The 22,904-nt window shown below is 51.6% G+C and overlaps 1 protein-coding gene across 1 annotated transcript in view; it reads right to left on the reverse strand.

Moving 5' to 3' along the window:
* Window positions 1-22,543, reverse strand: part of LOC140398613 (protein AF-10-like) — a 243,298-nt gene extending 220,755 nt beyond the window's left edge. Inside the window, 2 exon segments of the mRNA XM_072487458.1 lie at window positions 17,198-17,277; window positions 22,227-22,543. Of these exon segments, the coding sequence (XP_072343559.1) occupies window positions 17,198-17,277; window positions 22,227-22,335 (189 nt within the window). The 5' untranslated portion in view covers window positions 22,336-22,543.
* Between the last annotated feature and the right edge of the window lie 361 nt (window positions 22,544-22,904).

The following is a 22,904-nucleotide window of genomic DNA, read 5'->3' on the forward strand; positions in this document are numbered from 1 at the left end:
CTCCGAGGGGCATCCTGCGGGCGTCGCATGCTGGAGGGTGCGGGTCTCTCCGTCTCCTGTGGTCTCCGAGGGGCATCCTGCGGGCGTCGCATGCTGGAGGGTGCGGGTCTCTCCGTCTCCTGTGGTCTCCGAGGGGCATCCTGCGGGCGTCGCATGCTGGAGGGTACGGGTCTCTCCGTCTCCTGTGGTCTCCGAGGGGCATCCTGCGGGCGTCGCATGCTGGAGGGTCCGGGTCTCTCCGTCTCCCGTGGTCTCCGAGGGGCATCCTGCGGGCGTCGCATGCTGGAGGGTGCGGGTCACTCCGTCTCCTGTGGTCTCCGAGGGGCATCCTGCGGGCGGTCTGCATCTGCGGGGATGGGTGCCTGGACGTTTGGTCCTGCGATACACAATGAAGCATGCATGGTTAGACATCAGGCAGTGATCAAGTGATACGGGGGAGGGGGATATAGGGGAGGGGGGATATGGGGACGGGCTGTCGGTGGCTCACTCGCTAGTACGCCCCCGACCTCTGCATCAGCAACCTCACGGTCCTCAGGTCCGCCAGCCAGGTCCAGGGCCCTTTCCTCGTGTACGGTCAGTGGCCTCTCATCAGCGGGCCCTCCTCCAGTCCTCACATGCTCCCTATTGTTGTGTGCACGCTTCTCCTGTGGGGGGTGGGGGGGGCAGGGGTAAAAGGCAACAGTGTTAGGCAGGTATATGAATGCACGCCATCGGTTGCGCGTGCATTGCAGAGGTTAAGGTTAGGGCAGGATTCACTTGGGGATATGGGGGAGGGGGAATATGGGGGTTATGGGGGAGGGGGGATATGGGGGAAGGGGGGATATGGGGGAGGGGGGGATATGGGGGAGGGGGGGATATGGGGGAGGGGGGGATATGGGGGAGGGGGGATATGGGGGAGGGGGGGATATGGGGGAGGGGGGGATATGGGGGAGGGGGGGATATGGGGGAGGGGGGATATGGGGGAGGGGGGATATGGGGGAGGGGGGATATGGGGGAGGGGGGGATATGGGGGAGGGGGGATATGGGGGAGGGGGGATATGGGGGAGGGGGGATATGGGGGAGGGGGGATATGGGGGAGGGGGGATATGGGGGAGGGGGGATATGGGGGAGGGGGGATATGGGGGAGGGGGGATATGGGGGAGGGGGATATGGGGGAGGGGGATATGGGGGAGGGGGATATGGGGGAGGGGGATATGGGGGAGGGGGGATATGGGGGAGGGGGGATATGGGGGAGGGGGGATATGGGGGAGGGGGGATATGGGGGAGGGGGGATATGGGGGAGGGGGGATATGGGGGAGGGGGGATATGGGGGAGGGGGATATGGGGGAGGGGGGATATGGGGGAGGGGGGATATGGGGGAGGGGGGATATGGGGGAGGGGGGATATGGGGGAGGGGGGATATGGGGGAGGGGGGATATGGGGGAGGGGGATATGGGGGAGGGGGGATATGGGGGAGGGGGATATGGGGGAGGGGGATATGGGGGAGGGGGATATGGGGGAGGGGGATATGGGGGAGGGGGATATGGGGGAGGGGGATATGGGGGAGGGGATATGGGGGAGGGGATATGGGGGAGGGGGATATGGGGGAGGGGGATATGGGGGAGGGGGGATATGGGGGAGGGGGGATATGGGGGAGGGGGGATATGGGGGAGGGGGGATATGGGGGAGGGGGGATATGGGGAGGGGGGATATGGGGGAGGGGGGATATGGGGGAGGGGGGATATGGGGGAGGGGGGATATGGGGGAGGGGGGATATGGGGGAGGGGGGATATGGGGGAGGGGGGATATGGGGGAGGGGGGATATGGGGGAGGGGGGATATGGGGGAGGGGGGATATGGGGGAGGGGGGATATGGGGGAGGGGGGATATGGGGGAGGGGGGATATGGGGGAGGGGGGGGGATATGGGGGAGGGGGGATATGGGGGAGGGGGGATATGGGGGAGGGGGGATATGGGGGAGGGGGGATATGGGGGAGGGGGGATATGGGGGAGGGGGGATATGGGGGAGGGGGGATATGGGGGAGGGGGGATATGGGGGAGGGGGGATATGGGGGAGGGGGGATATGGGGGAGGGGGGATATGGGGGAGGGGGGATATGGGGGAGGGGGGATATGGGGGAGGGGGGATATGGGGGAGGGGGGATATGGGGGAGGGGGGATATGGGGGAGGGGGGATATGGGGGAGGGGGGATATGGGGGAGGGGGATATGGGGGAGGGGGGATATGGGGAGGGGGGATATGGGGAGGGGGATATGAGGGAGGGGGATATGAGGGAGGGGGGATATGAGGGAGGGGGATATGAGGGAGGGGGATATGAGGGAGGGGGGATATGAGGGAGGGGGGATATGAGGGAGGGGGATATGAGGGAGGGGGGATATGAGGGAGGGGGATATGAGGGAGGGGGGATATGAGGGAGGGGGATATGAGGGAGGGGGGATATGAGGGAGGGGGATATGAGGGAGGGGGGATATGAGGGAGGGGGGATATGAGGGAGGGGGGATATGAGGGAGGGGGATATGAGGGAGGGGGGATATGAGGGAGGGGGGATATGAGGGAGGGGGGATATGAGGGAGGGGGGTATGAGGGAGGGGGGATATGAGGGAGGGGGGATATGAGGGAGGGGGGATATGAGGGAGGGGGGATATGAGGGAGGGGGGATATGAGGGAGGGGGGATATGAGGGAGGGGGGATATGAGGGAGGGGGGATATGAGGGAGGGGGGATATGAGGGAGGGGGATATGAGGGAGGGGGGATATGAGGGAGGGGGGATATGAGGGAGGGGGGATATGAGGGAGGGGGGATATGAGGGAGGGGGGATATGAGGGAGGGGGGATATGAGGGAGGGGGGATATGAGGGAGGGGGGATATGAGGGAGGGGGGATATGAGGGAGGGGGGATATGAGGGAGGGGGGGATATGAGGGAGGGGGGATATGAGGGAGGGGGGATATGAGGGAGGGGGGATATGAGGGAGGGGGGATATGAGGGAGGGGGGATATGAGGGAGGGGGGATATGGGGGTTATGGGGAGGGGGGATATGGGGGAGCTCACCCGGCCTGCTCTGACGAGGTCGTTCACCTTCTTGTGGCACTGGGTGCCTGTCCGTGGTGTCAGGGCCACAGCGGTGACGGCCTCTGCCACTTCCCTCCACAGACGCCGGCTGTGGCGTGGGGCAACTCTGCGGCCGTGCCCGGGATACAGGGCGTCCCTCCTCTGCTCCACCGCGTCCAGGAGCGCCTCCACATCGCGTGACTCGAACCTCGGGGCTGAGCGACGGCCAGCCATCCAGTCGGGTATTGCGGTCGGGTGTTCCGGTCGGGTGGGGGGGGAGCAGCGCGGCCTTATGAGCCGTCACGCCGTGCAGCGCGTATGACGCTGCACGGCGTGAACCACTGCGCAAGCGCGGATCCCGTTACGTCGCTGCTAGCCCATTTCGGGCCGGAGACTATCGACCCATTTTTCCGACGTGACGCAAGTCGGATTTGCGCCGTTTTTTGCGCCGATCGGCGGACTTTCCGCCGATAACGGAGAATTTCGCCCCTGATGTCAGACTTGAACAGTTGGCCAATATTCTCCCGCTGTTTATATCCTCACCGGTCTCAAACCCTGCTCGCCCTCAGTCTCTGACTTGTGTTGTCTCCCTGGGTCCTCCCAACGCCCCAGACTACGAAATCTGATCCTTAAATACAATTCCCTTCATGGCCTCACCACACCCCATCTCGACAGAGCTCTTCCAGCCCTGAGATACTCCCGCTTTAAATGTTCTTTCCTTTGACTCTGGGTTCTTGTACACATTCCCTTCTTCCGTGCCTTTAACCACCTCAGCACCACATTGAAATTCCTCCCCTGAATTTGTTTCTCACTCTCCTCTCCTACGATCCATCTTAAAACCCATCTCTGACTAAACCAATACAAAGATATGCAGAGGGTCAGGTAGTATTGAGGAAACGGGGGGCTACAGAAGGGCTTGGACAGGCTAGGAGAGTGGGCAAAGAAGTGGCAGATGGAATACAATGTGTAAAAGTGTGAGGTTATGCACTTTGGAGGGAGGAATGGACTATTTTCTAAATGGGGAAATGCTGAGGAAATCCGAAGCACAAAGGGACTTGGGAGTCCTTGTTCAAGATTCTCTTAAGGTTAATGTGCAGGTTCAGTCGGCAGTTAGGAAGGCAAATGTAATGTTAGCATTCATGTCGGGGAGGCAGCACGGTGGCGCAATGGTTAGTGCTGCTGCCTACGGCGCCGAGGTCCCAGGTTCGATCTCGGCTCTGGGTCACTGTCCGTGTGGAGATTGCACATTCTCCCCGTGTCTGCGTGGGTTTTGCCCCCACAACCCAAAGATGTGCAGGCTAGGTGGATTGGCCGCGCTAAAATTGCCCCTTAATTGGAAAAAATGAGTTGGGTACTCTAAAAAAAAATGTTTTTAATTAAAATAAAAAATTCATGTCGAGAGGGCTAGAATACAAGAGCAGGGCTATACTTCTGAGACTGTAGAAGGCTCTGGTCAGACTCCATCGTGAGCAGTTTGGGCCCTGTATCTAAAGAAGGATGTGCTGGCCTTAGAAAGGGTCCAGAGGAGGTTCACAAGATTGATCCCTGGAATGAAGAGCTTTGTCGTATGAGGAACAGTTGAGGACTCTGGGACTGTACTCGTTGGGAGTTTAGAAGGATGAGGGAGGATCTTATTGAAACTTACAGGGTACCGAGAGGCCTGGATACAGTGGACGTGGAGAAGATTGCCATTTGTAAGAGAAACTAGAACCAGAGGGCACAATCTCAGATTAAAGGGACGATACTTGAAAACAAGAGATTTTTTTTATTTTTAAATTTAGGGTACCCAATTCATTTTTTCCAATTAAGGGGCCATTTAGTGTGGCCAATCCACCTAGCTTGAACATTTTTGGGTTGTGGGGGCGAAACCCACGCAGACACGGGGAGAATGTGCAAACTCCACACGGACAATGACCCAGAGCCGGGATCGAACCTGGGGCCTGGGCGCCGTGAGGCCACAGTGCTAACCCACTGCGCCACCGTGCTGCCCCTTTAAAACAGAGGTGAGGAGGAATTTCTTCAGCCAGAGGGGGAACTCTTTGCTGCCGAAGGCTGTGGAGGCCAAATCACAGAGTGTCTTTAAGACAGAGATAGCTAGGTTCTTGATCAATAAGAGATCAAGGGTTATGGGGAGAAGGCAGGAAAATGGGGATGAGAAAGAAATCAGCCATGATTGAATGGCGGAGCTGAATCAATGGGCCGAGTGGCCTAATTCTGCTCCTATGTCTTATGCTCTTATAAACATATGTTATTGTTCCCCATTACTTCACATAAAAATACAGCCGTTTCTCCCCAACATATTCCTGATGAGCATCGCATTGCAATTAAAGTCAAAACTTGCAATTGATCATCTCCATTCACCTCCACCTGCTCAAAATGGCGCAGAGCAAGTGTCATTGCTGTTATAACATAGGCAACTTTTAAGAAATGTATTAACTTTTCAAAGAATCATAGAATTTACAGTGCAGAAGGAGCCCAATCGCCCATCGAGTCTGCACCAGCCCAAGGAAAGAGCACCCCACTTAAGCCCACGTCTCCACCCTATCCCCATAACCCAGTAAGCCCACCTAACCTTTTTGGACAATTTAGCATGGTCAATCCAGCTAACCTGCACATCTTTGGACTGTGGGAGGAGAGCGGAGCGCCCGGAGGAAACCCACGCAATAGGGGACAAACTATATTTCGGAGAACAGTAGCTGAATGGTTAAGATTCTGGATTAGCAATCCAGAGGTCATGAGGTGAAATCCCACCGTGACAAGTTGTAAAAATCAATTTTTTTAAAATTAGAATTCCAGAGGATGATATCGGATAGAAGAGGGGCAAATCATCAGAGTAGCTATCAGAAGATTGGTTTTTATTTCCTTAAGAATACAAGATACCGAGTGATCTGATCAAGGTTTTAAAATATGAAAGGGATTTGCTGTTTTGTTATGTGTCCACTCTATTTCCTCTAATGGAGTACGAGCCATTTTTACACAGAGGGTAGTGAGTGCCTGGAACCTGCTGACGGAGGTGGTGGAAGCAGGGACGATAGTGACGTTTAAGGGGCACCTTGACAAATACATGAATAGGATGGAAATAGAGGGATACGGGTCCCGGAAGTGTAGAAGATTTTAGTTTAGACGGGCAGCATGGTCGGCACAGGCTTGGAGGGCCGGGGGGGCCTGTTCCTGTGTTGTATGTTTCTTTGTTCTTTGAGCGGACATAACCTTCACGTTAGAGCGAGACCGTGCAGGAGCCATATCAGGAAGCACTTGGTATACTCAAATGTGAGCAGAAATCTGAAATTCTCTTCCCTCAAAAGGTGGTGGATGTTGGGACAATTGGAGCTTACAAAACTGAGACAGATTGTTGTGGCGTGAAGGGGGAAACACATCAGTTGACCTCAGGCCGATGCTGTTCCACTGTGCCAGCTGCAGAAGGCACTACCACTCATAAATTGGCCTCTATGGCAGCAACGCATGTGCTCAATCCAGAAGTGACGGTCGCCCTGGACGCAGCCCATCACCTCCTGAGACAGACAGATGGCAAACTTTAGGCAGTCAAGGAATATGGAGCAACGGGGGATAAATGGAGTCGCGATACACATCAACTATGACTGAAAATGATACAGCAGGTTCGAGGGGAGCCTTCTGCTCTTCTCTGTTTGGTTATTCTCTGATTAATTTGACGTAACGAACCTTTCCTGCTTACAACTATATTACTCCATTTATTTTGACAATTACAAAATTGTAGCAACTCCCCCAAGGGCTTAGCTGAAAAATGCTGCACAACATACCATACACCCAAGGCACTCAGACCTGGTCGGTGCTAAACTGTCCAACTTCAGCCATGACCCAAGAACCTGGGAGACAGGTGGGGGACTGCTATCAATAGTCTAAAAAGAAAGCACGTACCTCTCGCTCTCGGTCAGGCTAAAGCCGGATTTTGGCTGACAGCGACACTGTCTTAACAGAAAAATTACCGACTCAATATGAAGCAGGGTCACCTGGAATGCAGCATTAGTTAAGGTGCTGTACCCTCTGTGTCATTACCATCAGGAGGGTGTGGAAAAGGTTGACACTGATCTCCCATTATATTTCAAACAATGTGACAGTTCCAGCTAATGGAATCCCTCTGATGTTTCAATTCATGCAAATTTTACATGTATTATTAATCAACATTAAAATGTTGGGCTGATTTGAATTTTCAGTCAACCCTCTCCAATTGAAAATCCCTCAGATAAAATTATTTTTGACTTGAGAGACTTTGAGATTTCCCGGAGGGTGAAAAAGTGCGAGAGCTGGGGCTTAGAATGATTCGCAGGATCAATGAATTTGTACTAAAAAGGCCATCTCCAATTGCATGATCAAAGGACCAACTAGCAGTACATTTAAGCAATGATTATATCAAATGACCTGGTGTTTCATTGTCTCAGTAAGATTACCCCGTCATTTGGGAGGCAAACAAAAAAGGTGAGCGCAAGTATTTCTGTTTAAAAGACAAAATCGTTCACGACCTCATAACATCAATTCACAACATGTGCCACATATGGTGCTGTCATTATACAATCGAGGCACGAGATGTATGCTGAAAGCTGGTCAGAGATTTTCCCTTTGATTCAGGGTCTGTATCCAGTCAGATAAACTGACTGCTACAAAAATTGGCAGCCATCAATGAGTGTTTTCAAATCAAGGTTCAATGTCATGCGCCTGCCAAAGAACTTAAAAGTTTCAAATTACAAAACATAACCTCTGCTTCTAAAATCCTCCTGTCAGATTTTCCACCCCTGATATGTCAAGGCACAGCTGCAAAATTACTAACAGAGTTCTGTCTCTGGAATGAATTACCATAGTCGTGTTAGAATCTTAACACTTTTGAGAAAGGTTCAGATATTGATGCAAACTGCAGCTCTGTGACCTCTTACTGCCCTCCAACCTTCCAGGAATCCTGCATTCCACATGACCACATGTTTTGGACATGTCTGAAGCTTAGGGGATTCTGGCAGGGATTTGCCAATGTCATGTCCACGGTATTAAAGACAAGGGGGGGGGGGGGGTCAGACACCGATTCCAGAGGTGGCGATGTTCGGAGTGTCGGAAGACCCGGGAGTCCAGGGGCCGAGAGAGGCTGACGTTTTGGCCTTTGCCTCTTTGGTAGCCGGGAGACGGATCTTATTGGTGTGGAGGGACTCGGAGCCCCCGAAATCGGGGGTATGGGCTAGCGACATGGCTGGGTTGCTCAGGCTTGAGAAAATTAAGTTCGCCCCGAGAGGGTCAAAGAAAGAACAAAGAAAAATTACAGCACAGGAACAGGCCCTTCAGCCCTCCAAGCCTGCGCCGATACAGATCCTCGATCTAAAACTGTTGCGTATTTTCTAAGTATCTGTATCCCTCTGCTCCCTGCCCATTCATGTATCTGTCTTGACACATCTTAAATGACGCTATCGTGCCCGCCTCTACCACCTCCGCCGGCAATGCATTCCAGGCACCCACAACCCTCTGCGTAAAGAACTTTCCACGTATATCTCCCTGGAACTTTTCCCCTCTCACCTTGAACTCGTGACCCCTAGTAATTGAGTCCCCCACTCTGGGATAAAGCTTCTTGCTATCCACCCTGTCTATACCCCTCATGATTTTGTAGACCTCAATGAGGTCCCCCCCTCAACCTCCGTCTTTCTAATGAAAATAATCCTAATCTACTCAACCTCTCTTCATAGCTAGCGCCCTCCATACCAGAACGTTAGGGTTCGTCTGGAGGTGGCAGCCGTTTATCGACTTCCTTGGGGAAAATTAAACTGTTAGCAGATATAAGAAGAGGGGGGAGATAGTTTAGTTTAGGCGAGACCAGCGAGTGGAGGAGGAGGGAGTGTAAGCCATGTTCGCTGGGTATGCTGGTTGGCTTGGGGTGGGGGTGGGGAGGGGGGTGCTGCTGCTGCTAATTATTGAGTTATGTTTACATTTGTAATTACTGTTATAAAATCATGAATGCCATAATAAAATGTTTTTCAAAAAAAAACGGCATCCTGCATTCCTCCAATCTTGCCCATCTGGGATGAAGGGCTTATCCTGTGAAGAAAGGTTGAACAGGTTGGGTTCTATGGCGTTTAGAAGAATGAGGTGAATCGTATTGAAACATACAAGAGCCTGAGGGGACATGCCTTCTGCTGCTTCACCACCACCAGCCTCTCTGATTACTATTCCACCAACATTGGTCATGCAGAGGGACAGCACGGTGGCGCAGTGGTTAGCACAGCTGCCTCGCGGCGCCGAGGTCCCAGATTCGATCCCTGCCCTGGGTCACTGTCCATGTGGAGTTTGCACACTTTTTTTTTTTTTAATTCTATAAATTTAGAGTAGCCAATTATTTTTTTTTCCAATTAAGGGGCACCGTTGCTCCTCCTTGTATCATTTTTTAAAAATATAAATTTAGTGTACCCAATTTATTTTTTCCAATTAAGGAGCAGCCCAGACCCAGAAAAGATTATCACGGGATTCAGAAGACATCTGCGGATCAATATCTCCACTACCATCGTGTCAGAGTTCATGGAAACAGTAAAGAGCAAGAAGTTAGTGATCTTAACCACTGGTCTAACTGTCCATTTTGCTTCCATACACACTTGCCTTCGACGCTGAAGAAGGAAAGAGCCACTTTGTCGAAGCTCTGCATCAACTTACATGAGATTGTCAGCACAGAAACAGACCATTTGGCCCATCGAGTCAATGCTTTTATAAAAACTGAGTCACAGGAAGTGGATACTGCTGGCGCTTATTGCGAATCACTAACTGTTCTCCAAGGTGCTGGTAAACCCACCTTCTTGAACCCTGCGTGTTGATGGTGCTCCCCCACTGCTTTTCTAGTAGGGATTTCCAGGTTTTCGGCCCAGTGACGATGAAATGGGGACGGGGAGTTAGTGGTATTCTCATACATTCCGTACAAACCTCCTCCCGCTCTACGTCACCCAACCTTAACTCCTTTAATGCCTTCCGCCCTCATGAATTGAGTTTCCCTCGAGGGTACCCATGCTATTCGCCTCAACGCCTTGCAGTAGCACATTTCATTTTCTAACCATCCCCTTGCTAAAGAAGTTTCTTCCTCAGTCCTTTATTGGATTTATTCGTGATTATCTTCTATTTTTGCCCCAAATTGTGGACTCACACCGAAGTGAAAGGTTTTTCTCTAGACCTACCCTTTCAAATCCTTTCATAATATTGAAAATTTGTATCAGTTCACTCCCCAGCCTTCTCCTTTCCACAGAAACTGCCCCAGACTGTTCAGTTTTTCCTGACAGTTGTAACCTCCCAGTTCTAGAGAACCAGTCCCTTTATATCTTTATTTGAATCATGGAAATGGATCGAATCAAGGGTTGATACAAATTTAACATAACTTCTCTGCTTTTCAACACAATTGCCAAACAGCCTTTTCAGTTGCAGTCTTTCAATGAGCGAGGGCATTCTGACCTTAATGTGAAGTTGTTTCAATTAGTGAAATAACTGGCCAGCTGATAAAGTCGATAAGCAACATATATGCATTTAATATACACAGATTCATAACACAGCCAAACAAGTTGGGCATCAACCTCCAAATCCCTCCAGCACACACCAACATACGGGGAAGAGAGGGGGGGGGAAGAGAGGGGGGGGGAAAGAGAGGGGGGGGGAAAGAGAGGGGGGGGGAAAGAGAGGGGGGGGGGAAGAGAGGGGGGGGGAAGAGAGGGGGGGGAAGAGAGGGGGGGGAAGAGAGGGGGGGGGAAGAGAGGGGGGGGGAAGAGAGGGGGGGGGAAGAGAGGGGGGGGAAGAGAGGGGGGGGGGAGAGAGGGGGGGGGAAGAGAGGGGGGGGAAGAGAGGGGGGGGAAGAGAGGGGGGGGGAAGAGAGGGGGGGGAAGAGAGGGGGGGAAGAGAGGGGGGGAAGAGAGGGGGGGAAGAGAGGGAGGGGAAGAGAGGGAGGGGAAGAGAGGGGGGAAGAGAGGGGGAAGAGGGGGGGGAAGAGAGGGGGGGGAAAGAGAGGGGGGGGGAAAGAGAGGGGGGGGAAAGAGAGGGGGGGGAAGAGAGGGGGGGGGAAGAGAGGGGGGGGGAAGAGAGGGGGGGGAAGAGAGGGGGGGGAAGAGAGGGGGGGGGAAGAGAGGGGGGGGGGAAGAGAGGGGGGGGGAAAGAGAGGGGGGGGAAGAGAGGGGGGGGAAGAGAGGGGGGGGAAGAGAGGGGGGGGAAGAGAGGGGGGGGAAGAGAGGGGGGGAAAGAGAGGGAGGGGAAGAGAGGGGGGAAGAGAGGGGGAAGAGGGGGGGGAAGAGAGGGGGGGAAGAGAGAGGGGGGGAAGAGAGGGGGGAAGAGAGGGGGGAAGAGAGGGGGGGAAGAGAGGGGGGAAGAGAGGGGGGGAAGAGAGGGGGGAAGAGAGAGGGGGAAGAGAGAGGGGGGAAGGGAGAGGGGGAGAGAGAGGGGGGAGAGGAGGGGGAGGAGAGAGGGGGGAGAGAGGAGGGAGAGAGGGGGAGAGAGGGGGAGAGAGGGGGGAGAGAGGGGGGAGAGAGGGGGGAGAGAGGGGGGAGAGAGGGGGGAGAGAGGGGGGAGAGAAGGAGGGAGAGAAGGAGGAGGAGGAGGAGGGGGAGGAAGGGGGAGGGAGGGGGAGGGAGGGGGAGGGAGGGGGAGGGAGGGGGAGGGAGTGGGGAGGGGGAGGCGTAAGGGGGGGATGAGGGGGAGGGAGGAGGGGGAGGGAGGGGGAGGGAGGGAGGGGGAGGGGGAGGGAGGGAGGGGGAGGGAGGGAGGGGGAGGGAGGGAGGGAGGGAGGGGGAGGGGGAGGGAGGGGGGAGGGAGGGGGAGGGAGTGGGGAGGGGAGGCGTAAGGGGGGATGAGGGGGAGGGAGGAGGGGGAGGGAGAGGGGGGGGAGAGGGGGGAGGGAGAGGGGGGAGGGAGAGGGGGGGGAGAGGGGGGGGAGAGGGGGGGGAGAGGGGGGGGGAGAGGGGGGGGGAGAGGGGGGGGGAGAGGGGGGGGGAGAGGGGGTGGGAGAGGGGGTGGGAGAGGGGGTGGGAGAGGGGGTGGGAGAGGGGGTGGGAGAGGGGGTGGGAGAGGGGGTGGGAGAGGGGGTGGGAGAGGGGGTGGGAGAGGGGGTGGGAGAGGGGGTGGGAGAGGGGGTGGGAGAGGGGGTGGGAGAGGGGGTGGGAGAGGGGGTGGGAGAGGGGGTGGGAGAGGGGGTGGGAGAGGGGGTGGGAGAGGGGGTGGGAGAGGGGGTGGGAGAGGGGGTGGGAGAGGGGGTGGGAGAGGGGGTGGGAGAGGGGGTGGGAGAGGGGGTGGGAGAGGGGGTGGGAGAGGGGGTGGGAGAGGGGGTGGGAGAGGGGGTGGGAGAGGGGGTGGGAGAGGGGGTGGGAGAGGGGGTGGGAGAGGGGGTGGGAGAGGGGGTGGGAGAGGGGGTGGGAGAGGGGGTGGGAGAGGGGGTGGGAGAGGGGGTGGGAGAGGGGGTGGGAGAGGGGGTGGGAGAGGGGGTGGGAGAGGGGGTGGGAGAGGGGGTGGGAGAGGGGGTGGGAGAGGGGGTGGGAGAGGGGGTGGGAGAGGGGGTGGGAGAGGGGGTGGGAGAGGGGGTGGGAGAGGGGGTGGGAGAGGGGGTGGGAGAGGGGGTGGGAGAGGGGGTGGGAGAGGGGGTGGGAGAGGGGGTGGGAGAGGGGGTGGGAGAGGGGGTGGGAGAGGGGGTGGGAGAGGGGGTGGGAGAGGGGGTGGGAGAGGGGGTGGGAGAGGGGGTGGGAGAGGGGGTGGGAGAGGGGGTGGGAGAGGGGGTGGGAGAGGGGGTGGGAGAGGGCGAGAGAGAGAAGGGGAGAGCAGGGGAGAGCAGGGGAGAGCAGGGGAGAGCAGGGGAGAGCAGGAGAGAGCAGGAGAGAGCAGGAGAGAGAAGAGAGAAGGAGAGAAAGAGAGAGAGAGAGAGAGAAAGTAAGAGAGAGTGAGTGAGTGAGTGAGTGAGTGAGTGAGTGAGTGAGTGAGTGAGTGAGAGAGTGAGAGAGTGAGAGAGTGAGAGAGTGAGAGAGTGAGAGAGTGAGAGAGTGAGTGAGTGAGTGGACGGGACAGACTTATCAAGACCTCCTGTGTGCCACGCTGCAAGGAGTGGAATGCCAAGGAGAGAGAGAGAGAAAGAGAGAGAGAGAAAAAGAGAGAGATAAAGAGAGAGAGAGAGAGAGAGAGAGAGAGATAAAGAGAGAGAAAAAGAGATAGAGAGAAAAAGAGAGAGAGAAAAAGAGAGAGAGAAAAAGAGAGAGAGAAAGGGAGAGAGAGAAAGGGAGAGAGAGAAAGGGAGAGAGAGAAAGGGAGAGAGAGAGAGAAAGAGAGAGAGAGGGAGAGAGAAAGAGAGTGTGAGAGTGTATGAGTGAGAGAGAGTGAGAGAGAGGGGACGGAACACAGAGTTATCAGGGTCTCCTGTGTGTGGAGCCCATCCAATTCCACAATCACATTAAAACAGCTAACCTTTCCCAATGGCTCAGTGGAGAAGTTCAGTTTCCAACCCAATTCTCACTTTGAGCTGAAGAAAATCAGGAAGATTTTAGGTACGACCCTTCTCATTTGCTCAGTTAACGCTCAATAAATGTGGCACGAGGAACGTTGGCAGGATCCCGAGCATCTAAGATTTATCTCAACTGGAAAGAGGTGGAAAGAAACCTATCAGGGCTCCAACTTCTAATTGTTACTGAGTGAATGTTATTGAATAAAATGTATCCTTACTTGGAGAGGGGCCAGGAGTGAGACAGGGAAGGAATTTTGCCTGTTCACTTTGAATTATTGACTGCGTAAATGTAGTGAAATCATTTCTAGCAACACTCCAACACACGCATTTAGGCAGTGTTACAATTCCCTTCCATGAGCAGAGTAAAATCCTGTTGTGCTCGAGTGTTGCTCACATAGTCAGCAGAGAAAACTGTCTCTACTTTGGCTGAGGACAGGATGAGATAAGGGCATAATATTACCTCGATTCCCAGCCTCTCCCTTCACCCATTGCTGGGCTTTCCTGCCAACGTTCAGTGGCTAGAATAATGAAATGAATGAAAATGGCTTATTGTCACAAGCAGGCTTCAAATGAAGTTACTGTGAAAAGCCCCTAGTCGCCACATTCCGGCGCCTGTTCGGGGAGGCTGGTACGGGAATTGAACCATGCTGCTGGCCTGCCTTGGTTTGCTTTAAAAGCCAGCGATTTAGCCCAGTGTGCTAAACCAGCCCCTCTTTGAGTATGCTTTGAGTATGACCACTTAAGCACAATACTATCTCCTATGGAAACTATACCTTGTAAAAATTGAAGGCTGATGGCGACACCGTCTTTCGAAACTTTAATGATTCATCTGACAGATAACACGAGACTGGAAACATGCAGAACATTACAGGCAATGGGAAATAAATTTCAATTTGAAACACATGGTTGAAAATTGTTGATTTTGAGGCACGTGTGGACTTGGAACCAGGGTAGGTCAGTGGGGACAGGGAGAATGGGCGAACAGGATTTGGCGCGAGTAAGGAAATGGGCAACAGAGTTTTGGTCGAGTCTGTCTCACTCCTCAGTACCCATAAGGATGTCTTGTGCTGGAAATTGGAAGTTTCAACCTTGCTCAATAATCGTCGCTCTGCTGAAACTGGACAAAGGCAATGTCATTGTGGACAGGTGGAAAACGTTACATTCCCTGGGCTCGGACATCCTTCACTTTGATGAATGTGAAAAAAAAACACACAACTTCCTTTAAACTACAAAGCTCAAGGCCACAGGATCTGAGATGATTTTGATCAGTTCCTCATGGGCTCTATTTCCTGTATAACAATAGTATTTGTATTGTTTTTCTTACTATGTTGCTATCAGGAAATAAATTGTTCTGTGCTGAACCACACAGCTTGCTCCCATACTGCAAGTGAACAGTCCCTGTAAGTGGTAACTAGGAAATGTCAAGGGATAGTCAAGGAGTGGCTTTCCTTCTGCGGAGAACAGTGGCAAATCTGCATCCATCCCTGCTCCTTGGCACTGGTGCCACCCTCTGTTTTCTAATGCCAGGCAAAATTCCAGTAGGACATGAACCAGCTGATTCCCAGGAGTGGAAAAATGTCTCGTCAACCTGTCCATTCCAAATCCCAGTCAGTTTAGAATTTCCCAAGCCTCTGGATTGAATAAACCCTTGTAACACTATGGCAAGCTGCTTTGATTCTGCTCATACGTGGAGCCTAGCTGCATTAAGCTTTGAACTGAAATTCTCTCTCCATCCTTTCTTGTGGTTAATTTGTGTGCCAAATTTAAAGTGTAGGGAAGGTCACACACCAGCACCAGGCAGGCACGTACATGCACAATTACACTCACAATAGGAGTAAGTAGTACTTACAGATACCACAACAAAGTAAAAGGATGTAAAATGACCGATGTGAATGAAAGTCGCTATCATTCCAAAGGGCCAGAGGCTGTTTTTGAGAGGGAGCTGACTGGTGGCGATTTAACCCGAGGGTCACCATACCTCAGGCGAGGGGCAAGGTTGAGAAGGCGAGCCTTCATGAATAACCTCAGCACGGGAATTGAACCCACGCTGTTGGCGTTGTTCCACTTCATAAACCAGCCATTTAGCCAACTCTAACCGACCCTTGCCAGCTCGCTCAGTAACTTCTTTCTTTATTTTTAAATTTAGAGTACCCAATTATTTCTTTCTTCCAATTAAGGGGCAATTTAGCGTGGCCAGTTCACCTAGCCTGCACATCTTTGGGTTGTGGGGGTGAGACCCACGCAGGCACAGGGAGAATGTGCAAACTCCACACGGAAAGTGACCCGGGGCTGGGATCGAACCCGGGTCCTCAGCGCCGTAAGAACGCAGTGCTAACCACTGTGCCACCGTGCCGCCAGCTCACTCAGTAACTTATCAACCACTGTCAATTCTCCAGCGCCACAACCAAACTATGGAGCCTAACAGCGAGCGTCAGCGAACTTCATCAATGAGAGTTGGGAATGGGAAAGGAACAGAATCACAGAATGTTTGCAGAAGAGAAGGAGACCATTTGACTGTTCAGCACATGTCAGCGCTCCACAAGAACTTCGCCAGTCCCTCTCACATGTCCTTCCCTCATCCACCACTGAATAAACATAGCTGGACCCAATCCCACAGAATCCAGCAGTTACATGGAAAGACTAAATAAGGATGGGTTGTTTCTTATACAAGAGCATTTTAATCGATGTGTTCATAACCACGGTGGGTTTTTCTATTTTCAGTAGCAGAAGGGTGGTAACGAGTGAACACAGATTAAGTATAATGGCAGGAGAGCGAGAGAAAAATGAAGAGAATTTATTTTAAGCAGCGAGATATGATGCTCTGGAATATGTTGCCTGAAAGGATGGTGGTAATAAACTTTCAAAAGGAAATTGGATAAATACAAGGGGGAAAATTGTAGGGAAAGAATAGGGGAACAAAATGAATCGGATAACTCTTTCAAAGAGTTAACACAGGCCCAATAGGTCACCCGGCCTCCTACTGCGATGTATCAATCAATGATTCTATGTAACAAGGGTTATGCAGACAGAAAGTTGGAGCTAACACCACAATCAAATCAGCCATGATCTTATTGAATAGCAGAGCAGGCTAAAGGGTCGAATGGTACTCCTGCCCCATGTCCTATGTTCGTATGTGTACTTCTAACAGGGTCAGTGGTCAGGAAATGGTGACGTTGTCTGCTTTATCCTCTTTTCAACCAAAGGAGACCCTGGCCAACTCTACCTTCTTGTAGCACAGACCGTGGATTAAACCTGTGATGTTCATGGCCCCATTGCTCAGTGTTAAACCACTTCATGCTATTAGTGCAGCAGCTAAATTGTATTCAAGTTCCAACCTCATAAGTTACCTACAGCATAAGCTCCATGTTAAAACCATCACAGTAAGGGCAGCACAGTGGCGCAGTGGTTAGCGCTGAGGACCCGGGTTCGATACCGGCCCCAGGTCACTGATCGTGTGGAGTTTGCACATTCTCCCCGTGCCTGCATGGGTTTCTCCCCCACAACCCAAAGATGTGCATGCTAGGTGTATTGCCACGCTAAATTGCAATTGGAAGAAAATAGTTGGGTACTCTCAATTTATTTTGAAAAAAGAACCATCACGGGCAATGCATCATAAAATTAAGACCTACCCTTTGTTTTCAAGGATTAATGTAAAGTGACACCTAACAGAATTCTGAGGGACTTTGATAAATACACACCACTCTAGCAGCTCGCTCTTGAGATTCACACTTCCTGCAGAACCACGGACCAGTTGGGACCTGAACAATTCCATAACAAGCTGTAAATAGAAACAGAGGGAAAACAACTATAAATACACAAACAAACTTTTAACAAGTCACAACAGCACTCCCTGCATTTTAAGCATCTTCCCTCTCCGGAAGGTGCTATTGTAGAGTTGCCCGTAGCACCTGCACCTCTACCCTTGCTCCAGTACCTTTGGGGATGACCCCTTTAACCTTCTCTCTGTGCGCACACACTATATATATATATAACAGTATGATAACAGAAGCTTTTGACCCGATGCCAAGTACACCTGCACATTTTAACAATCCACACACCTGACTTTGTTCCCGATTGCAAGATCCATTGGTGATCATTTTCCAAAATTTATTGGACTCTGGAATGGTTCCTACAGATCGGAGGGTAGCTAACATTCAAAAAGGGAGATAGAAAGAAAACAGGGAACTATAGACCAGTGAGCCTAACATCAGTAGTAGGGGCGTTGCTGCAGTCTATTATCAAGGACTTTATAGCACAGCCTTTGGAAAGCAGTGGTGCAATCAGACAAAGTCAGCATGGATTTACAAAATGCTTGATAAATCTACTGGAATTCTTTGAAGATGTACCTAGTAGAATTGACCAGTGGGTATGGTTCATTTAGACTTTCAGAAGGCTTTTGACAAGGTCTCACGTAGCAGATTACTATGTAAAGTTAAAGCGCATGGAATTGCTAAATCTATTATATCCAAATTTGCAGATAATACAAAGTAGGGTGGGAGAGTGAGCTGTGAGGAGGATGCAGAAATTTGGATTGGATTTTGATTTGTTTATTGTCACGTGTACCGAGGTACAGTGAAAAGTATTTTTCTGCGTGCAGCTCAAACTGATTATTTAGTACATGAAAAGAAAATGCATAATAAGGTAACTCAAGGTACACAAAATAAATGCATAGACACTGTACAGGATTGTAGTATTAATCAGATCAGTCCATAAGAGGGTTGTTTAGGAGTCTGGTAACAGCGGGGAAGAAGCTGTTTAGAGTCTGTTCGTGTGTGTTTTCAGACTTTTGTATCTCTTGCCCGATAGAAGAACTTGGAAGAGTGAGTAAGCCGGGCGGGAGGGGTCTTTGATTTTGCTGCTCACTTTCCCCAGGCAGCGGGAGGTGAAGGTCAATGGATGGGAGATGGGTTTGTGTGATTGACTGGGCAGTGTTCACAAATCTGGCTGGTTTAGCACACTGGGCTAAATCGCTGGCTTTGAAAGCAGACCAAGGCAGGCCAGCAGCACGGTTCAATTCCCGTACCAGCCTCCCCGAGCAGGCGCCAGAATGTGGCGAAGAGGGGCTTTTCACAGTAACTTCATTTGAAGCCTACTTGTGACAATAAGCGGTTTTCGTTTCATTTTTCAAATCTCTGAGGTTTCTTGCGGTTTTGGGCCAAGCAGTTGCCATACCAGACTGTGATGCAGCCAAATAGGATGCTTTCTATGGTGCACCTGTAAAAGTTGGTAAGAGTCAATGTGGACATGCCAAATTTCCTTAGGTTTCCTGAGGAGGTACAGGCGCCGTTGTGCTTTCTTAGTCATTGCGTCGTCACTGGTGGACCAGGACATATTTTTGGTGATGTGTACCCCTAGGAATTTAAAGCTATCAACAATCTCCACCTCGGCCCCGTTGATGCTGTCAGGGGTGTGTACAGTACTTTGCTTCCTGAAGTCAATGACCAGCTCGTTAGTTTTGCTGGCATTGAGGGATAGATTGTTGTCGCTGCACCACTCCACTAGGTTCTCAATCTCCCTCCTGTATTCTGACTCGCGTTATTCGAGATCCAACCCACTACGGTCATGTTGTCAGCAAACTTGTAGATGAGTTGGAGCCAAATTTTGTCACAGTCATGTATGGGGCAGTCGAGCGGTTTTCCTGCTCGAACTGAGCATAGAATGCATTGAGTTCATCAGGGAGGGGTGCGCGTCTGCCAGAGATACAGCTCAATGCTTCAGCTGGACTATAATAGGCTGAGTGAGTGGGCACATGGGGGTGGCACTGTTGTGGTGGTTAGCACTGCTGCTTCACGGCGCCGAGGACCCGGGTTCGATTCCAGCCCCGGGTCACAGTCCATGTGGAGTTTGCACATTCTTCCCGTGTCTGTGTGGGTTTCGCCCCCACAACCCAAAGATGTGCAGGGTAGGTGGATTGACCACGCTAAATTGCCCCTTAATTGGATAAATATAATTGGGTACTCTAAATTTTCAACACAAAAAAAGTGGGCTAATGCATGTCAGATGAAGTATAATGTGAATAAACGTTTTCTTCATAAATTTAAAGTACTCAATATTTTTTTTTCTAATTAAGGACCAATTTAGCCTGGCCAATCCACCTCTTGGATTGTGGGGGACTCATGTAGACACGGGGAGAATGATCAAATCCACACGGACAGTGACCCAGGGCCAGGGTCAAACCTGGGTCCTTGGCGCCATGTGGCAGCAGTGCTAACCACTGTGCCGCACTGGATAAATGTAAGGTTATCCACTTCAGCAGTAAAAATAGAAAGGCAGATTATTATTTGAATGAGTGTAAATTGAGAAAGGTGGACACTTAGCGAAAGCTTTGTGTCCTCGTGCAGCAGTCAATGATAGTAAGCGCGCAGGTACAGCAGGCAGTAAAGAAGGCAACTGGTATGTCGGCCTTCAGAGCGAAAGGATTTGAATATAGGAATATGGTTGTTTTTCTGCGATTGTATAGGGCATTGGTGAGGCCACACCTGGAATATTGTGTGCAGGTTGGTGTCCTTATCTGAGGAAGGATGTTCTTGCTATGGAGGGAGTGCAGCGAAGGTTTACCAGGCTGATTCCTGGGATGGCGGGACTGTCATAGGAGGAGAGCCTACGTCGGTTAGGAGTATATTCATTGGAGTTTAGAAGTACGAGGGGGGATCTCATAGGAACATAGAAAATATAACAGGATCAGTCTGGGTAGATTCAGAAAGAATGTTCCCGATTGTGGGGGAGTCCACAACTCGGGATCATAGTTTGAGGTTAAGGGATTAACCTTTTAGGACTGAGGTGAAGAGAAATTTCTTCACCCAGAGAGTGGTGAATCTGCAGAATTCACTACCACAGAAAGTAGCTGAGGCCAAAACATGTAATTTCAACAAGAAATTAGGGCTAAAGGGATCAAGAGCCGGGGGAAGGGGGGGTGATCAGGGTATTGAACTTTTTTTTTAAATTTTGAATACCCAATTATTTTTTTTTTTTACAATTAAGGGGCAATTTAGCACGGCCAATCCACCTAATCTGCACATCTTTGGGTAGTGGGATGAAACACGCGGAGAATGTGCAAACTCCACACGGACAGTGACCCAGGGCCGGGATTCAAACCCGAGTCCTCAGCGCCGTAGACCCAGTGCGAACCACTGTGCCACATGCCGCCCTAGGTTATTGAACTTGATGATCAGCCATGATCATAATGAATGATGGAGCAGGCTCGAAGGGCCGAATGGCCTCCTCCTGATTGTATGTTTCTCTGTATTAGTATTATTTATTTGCTTTTTTTAAAAAATCATTGTCTAGCACTGGTTAATTGTGCAGTACAGAGTTAGAGTGTTCCAGGTCTCATTACCCCAGCCTGCATCAAGATAGCATCATAAGAGTTTGGAGAAACTCTTGTTAGTGTGTTCTGTCTGCACCAGTTGTAATCAGTTCCCAAGCAGTCATCTTGCCATACATGCATAGACAGCGAGTTGGCAAGTTATTCAACTGGAGGATACGCACAGGCAAACATGTTCTGTCCGATCACGCACATATAACGGGATTCATAATTTTTAAATTCTCTTTCTGAAGTTTGGGTCCCTCCATGGCCCCTCCCCTATCTCTGCCCCCTACGAATATGCTCCCTTCCACTGCTTCTCGTCTCTTGTGCGCCCCCCCCCTTCCACTGATGGACTTGACCTCAGCCATCCTGACCCCAAACTCAGCAATTCCCACTTAAGTTGCTCTACTGTTCTCTCCTCCTTTAAGACACACCTTAAAACCTGAACTCTTGTCCAGGCTTTTGGTCACCTGCCCTCATGTCATTGTGTCTGACTCAGTGCCAACTGCTTTGCCTGATTACCTTCCTGCAGCACAGGAGATGTTTAACCGTATTAAAATATATGAATGTTGTTTTAATGGCTGGTACCCTCCCTCCCCTGTAGCCCAGAGTCAATTGATGAGGCACTGTGCCATCTTGGCTCACCCAGACTAGGGGGTTAAGCCGAGGTATTTTCTACTGCAAGTACTTTAATACCATATTAAGCGGTGCATTTAACCAGTAGGGCACACCAGGCTGAAGTTAAAGCTTCTGGATGATTGTATAAACAGAAGCACAAGTAGTTGCTAACAACGTTACCAGTAGCTAACAACCAACGTCGCACGTGTTAACCCGCCTGTCAATCACACAAGTGGAGGTGCACAAGGCAACTCCCTCAGCATACACACTTCCCCAAGCAGAGGAGGCCACTCCGCCCCTCTGCTAACGGATTAGTAATCACACACACACACAAGTCAATGTGGCGCACTTGAAAGTGCATCAAACGGCGGAGGGGCAAAAGTTAGATTGCGGGGTTTTTTTTTCCAATTAAAGACAAAAATCACACGAACGCAGGCTGGCAATTGTAGCTGACGATATAAAACATGTGGAAAAGAGGCGTTAGAAATAAAGGAAACGTCTGGCATTTTGTTGAAAACACATCCAGAGCGGGTCTACGTGACTGACAACTGGCCTCCTCCGGCCACAAGAGGAAGAAAAAAAAACAGACGGGTTAACGCTGCAACTTCGGGATTTTTGAAAAACAGGTTCACAATGCTGGGCTGCTGGTGTTTTTTTTATATTTAATTAAAAGAAAGGTTAGATTCCGCCCCCCCCAAAAAAAACAAAAAGGTGTGAGGTGCAAATGTACCACATCCTCTGGCGAGGCTTGTGTTTTTTTTTTAAAACATGCCTTCCTCTCCTCCCTTCCTCCCCTCCTTTACCTTGATGAACAGCTACATTGCAGCCGTGCCCGTCACAGTAGACCAAAGGGTTCTCAGCCCAGCCCCTCTCGTCAGAACACACGCAGCAGCCTCCAACCATCTCCTTCATACTTCCCAGCCCGGCCCGAGGTGCTGCTGCCAAGCGCTCACAACAAAGTAGCGGGCGGCATCCCGCGGCGGACACATTGTTTCCCCATGTCGGGGGCTCCCCCCGTGCCGGCTCAGCGGAACCCAGCCATCACCAGGGCGCAAGCGCTGCTCGTTCCCACCGCGATGGCCGCACACAATAAACTCTGCGGTTCGCCGACGCGGCGCCGAGCGAAGTGGCTGGGAAGGGTGCTTTCGCTAAACAAGAGAGACAGAGAAGAAAAAAAAAAAAAAAAATCACCACGCACCCCGCCTGTTCGGCTCGGCGTCTTTCCTGTCCTCTTCATTTCATTTGGCGCAACAACTATTGCATTGGCGCGGCGCCTTTGGCATCCCCGCCCTGGGCGCTGGAGCGCCAAGTTCCTTCCACCCGGAGCCTCCTCGGGGAGGCAGGGATGGAGAGGGGGGTGGGTTTTGAGGAGGAGGGGGAGGTAAGAGGGGCCAAGCTTTAGGGTAGGGAAGGGCATCCCAGAATAAGGCATGACCACCTAGATTTCTGATAAGAGCAAAAGATCATCATAATAATAATCT

This window comes from Scyliorhinus torazame, chromosome 21, assembly GCF_047496885.1.
Source record: "Scyliorhinus torazame isolate Kashiwa2021f chromosome 21, sScyTor2.1, whole genome shotgun sequence".
In the NCBI taxonomy this organism is placed as follows: Eukaryota; Metazoa; Chordata; class Chondrichthyes; order Carcharhiniformes; family Scyliorhinidae; genus Scyliorhinus; species Scyliorhinus torazame.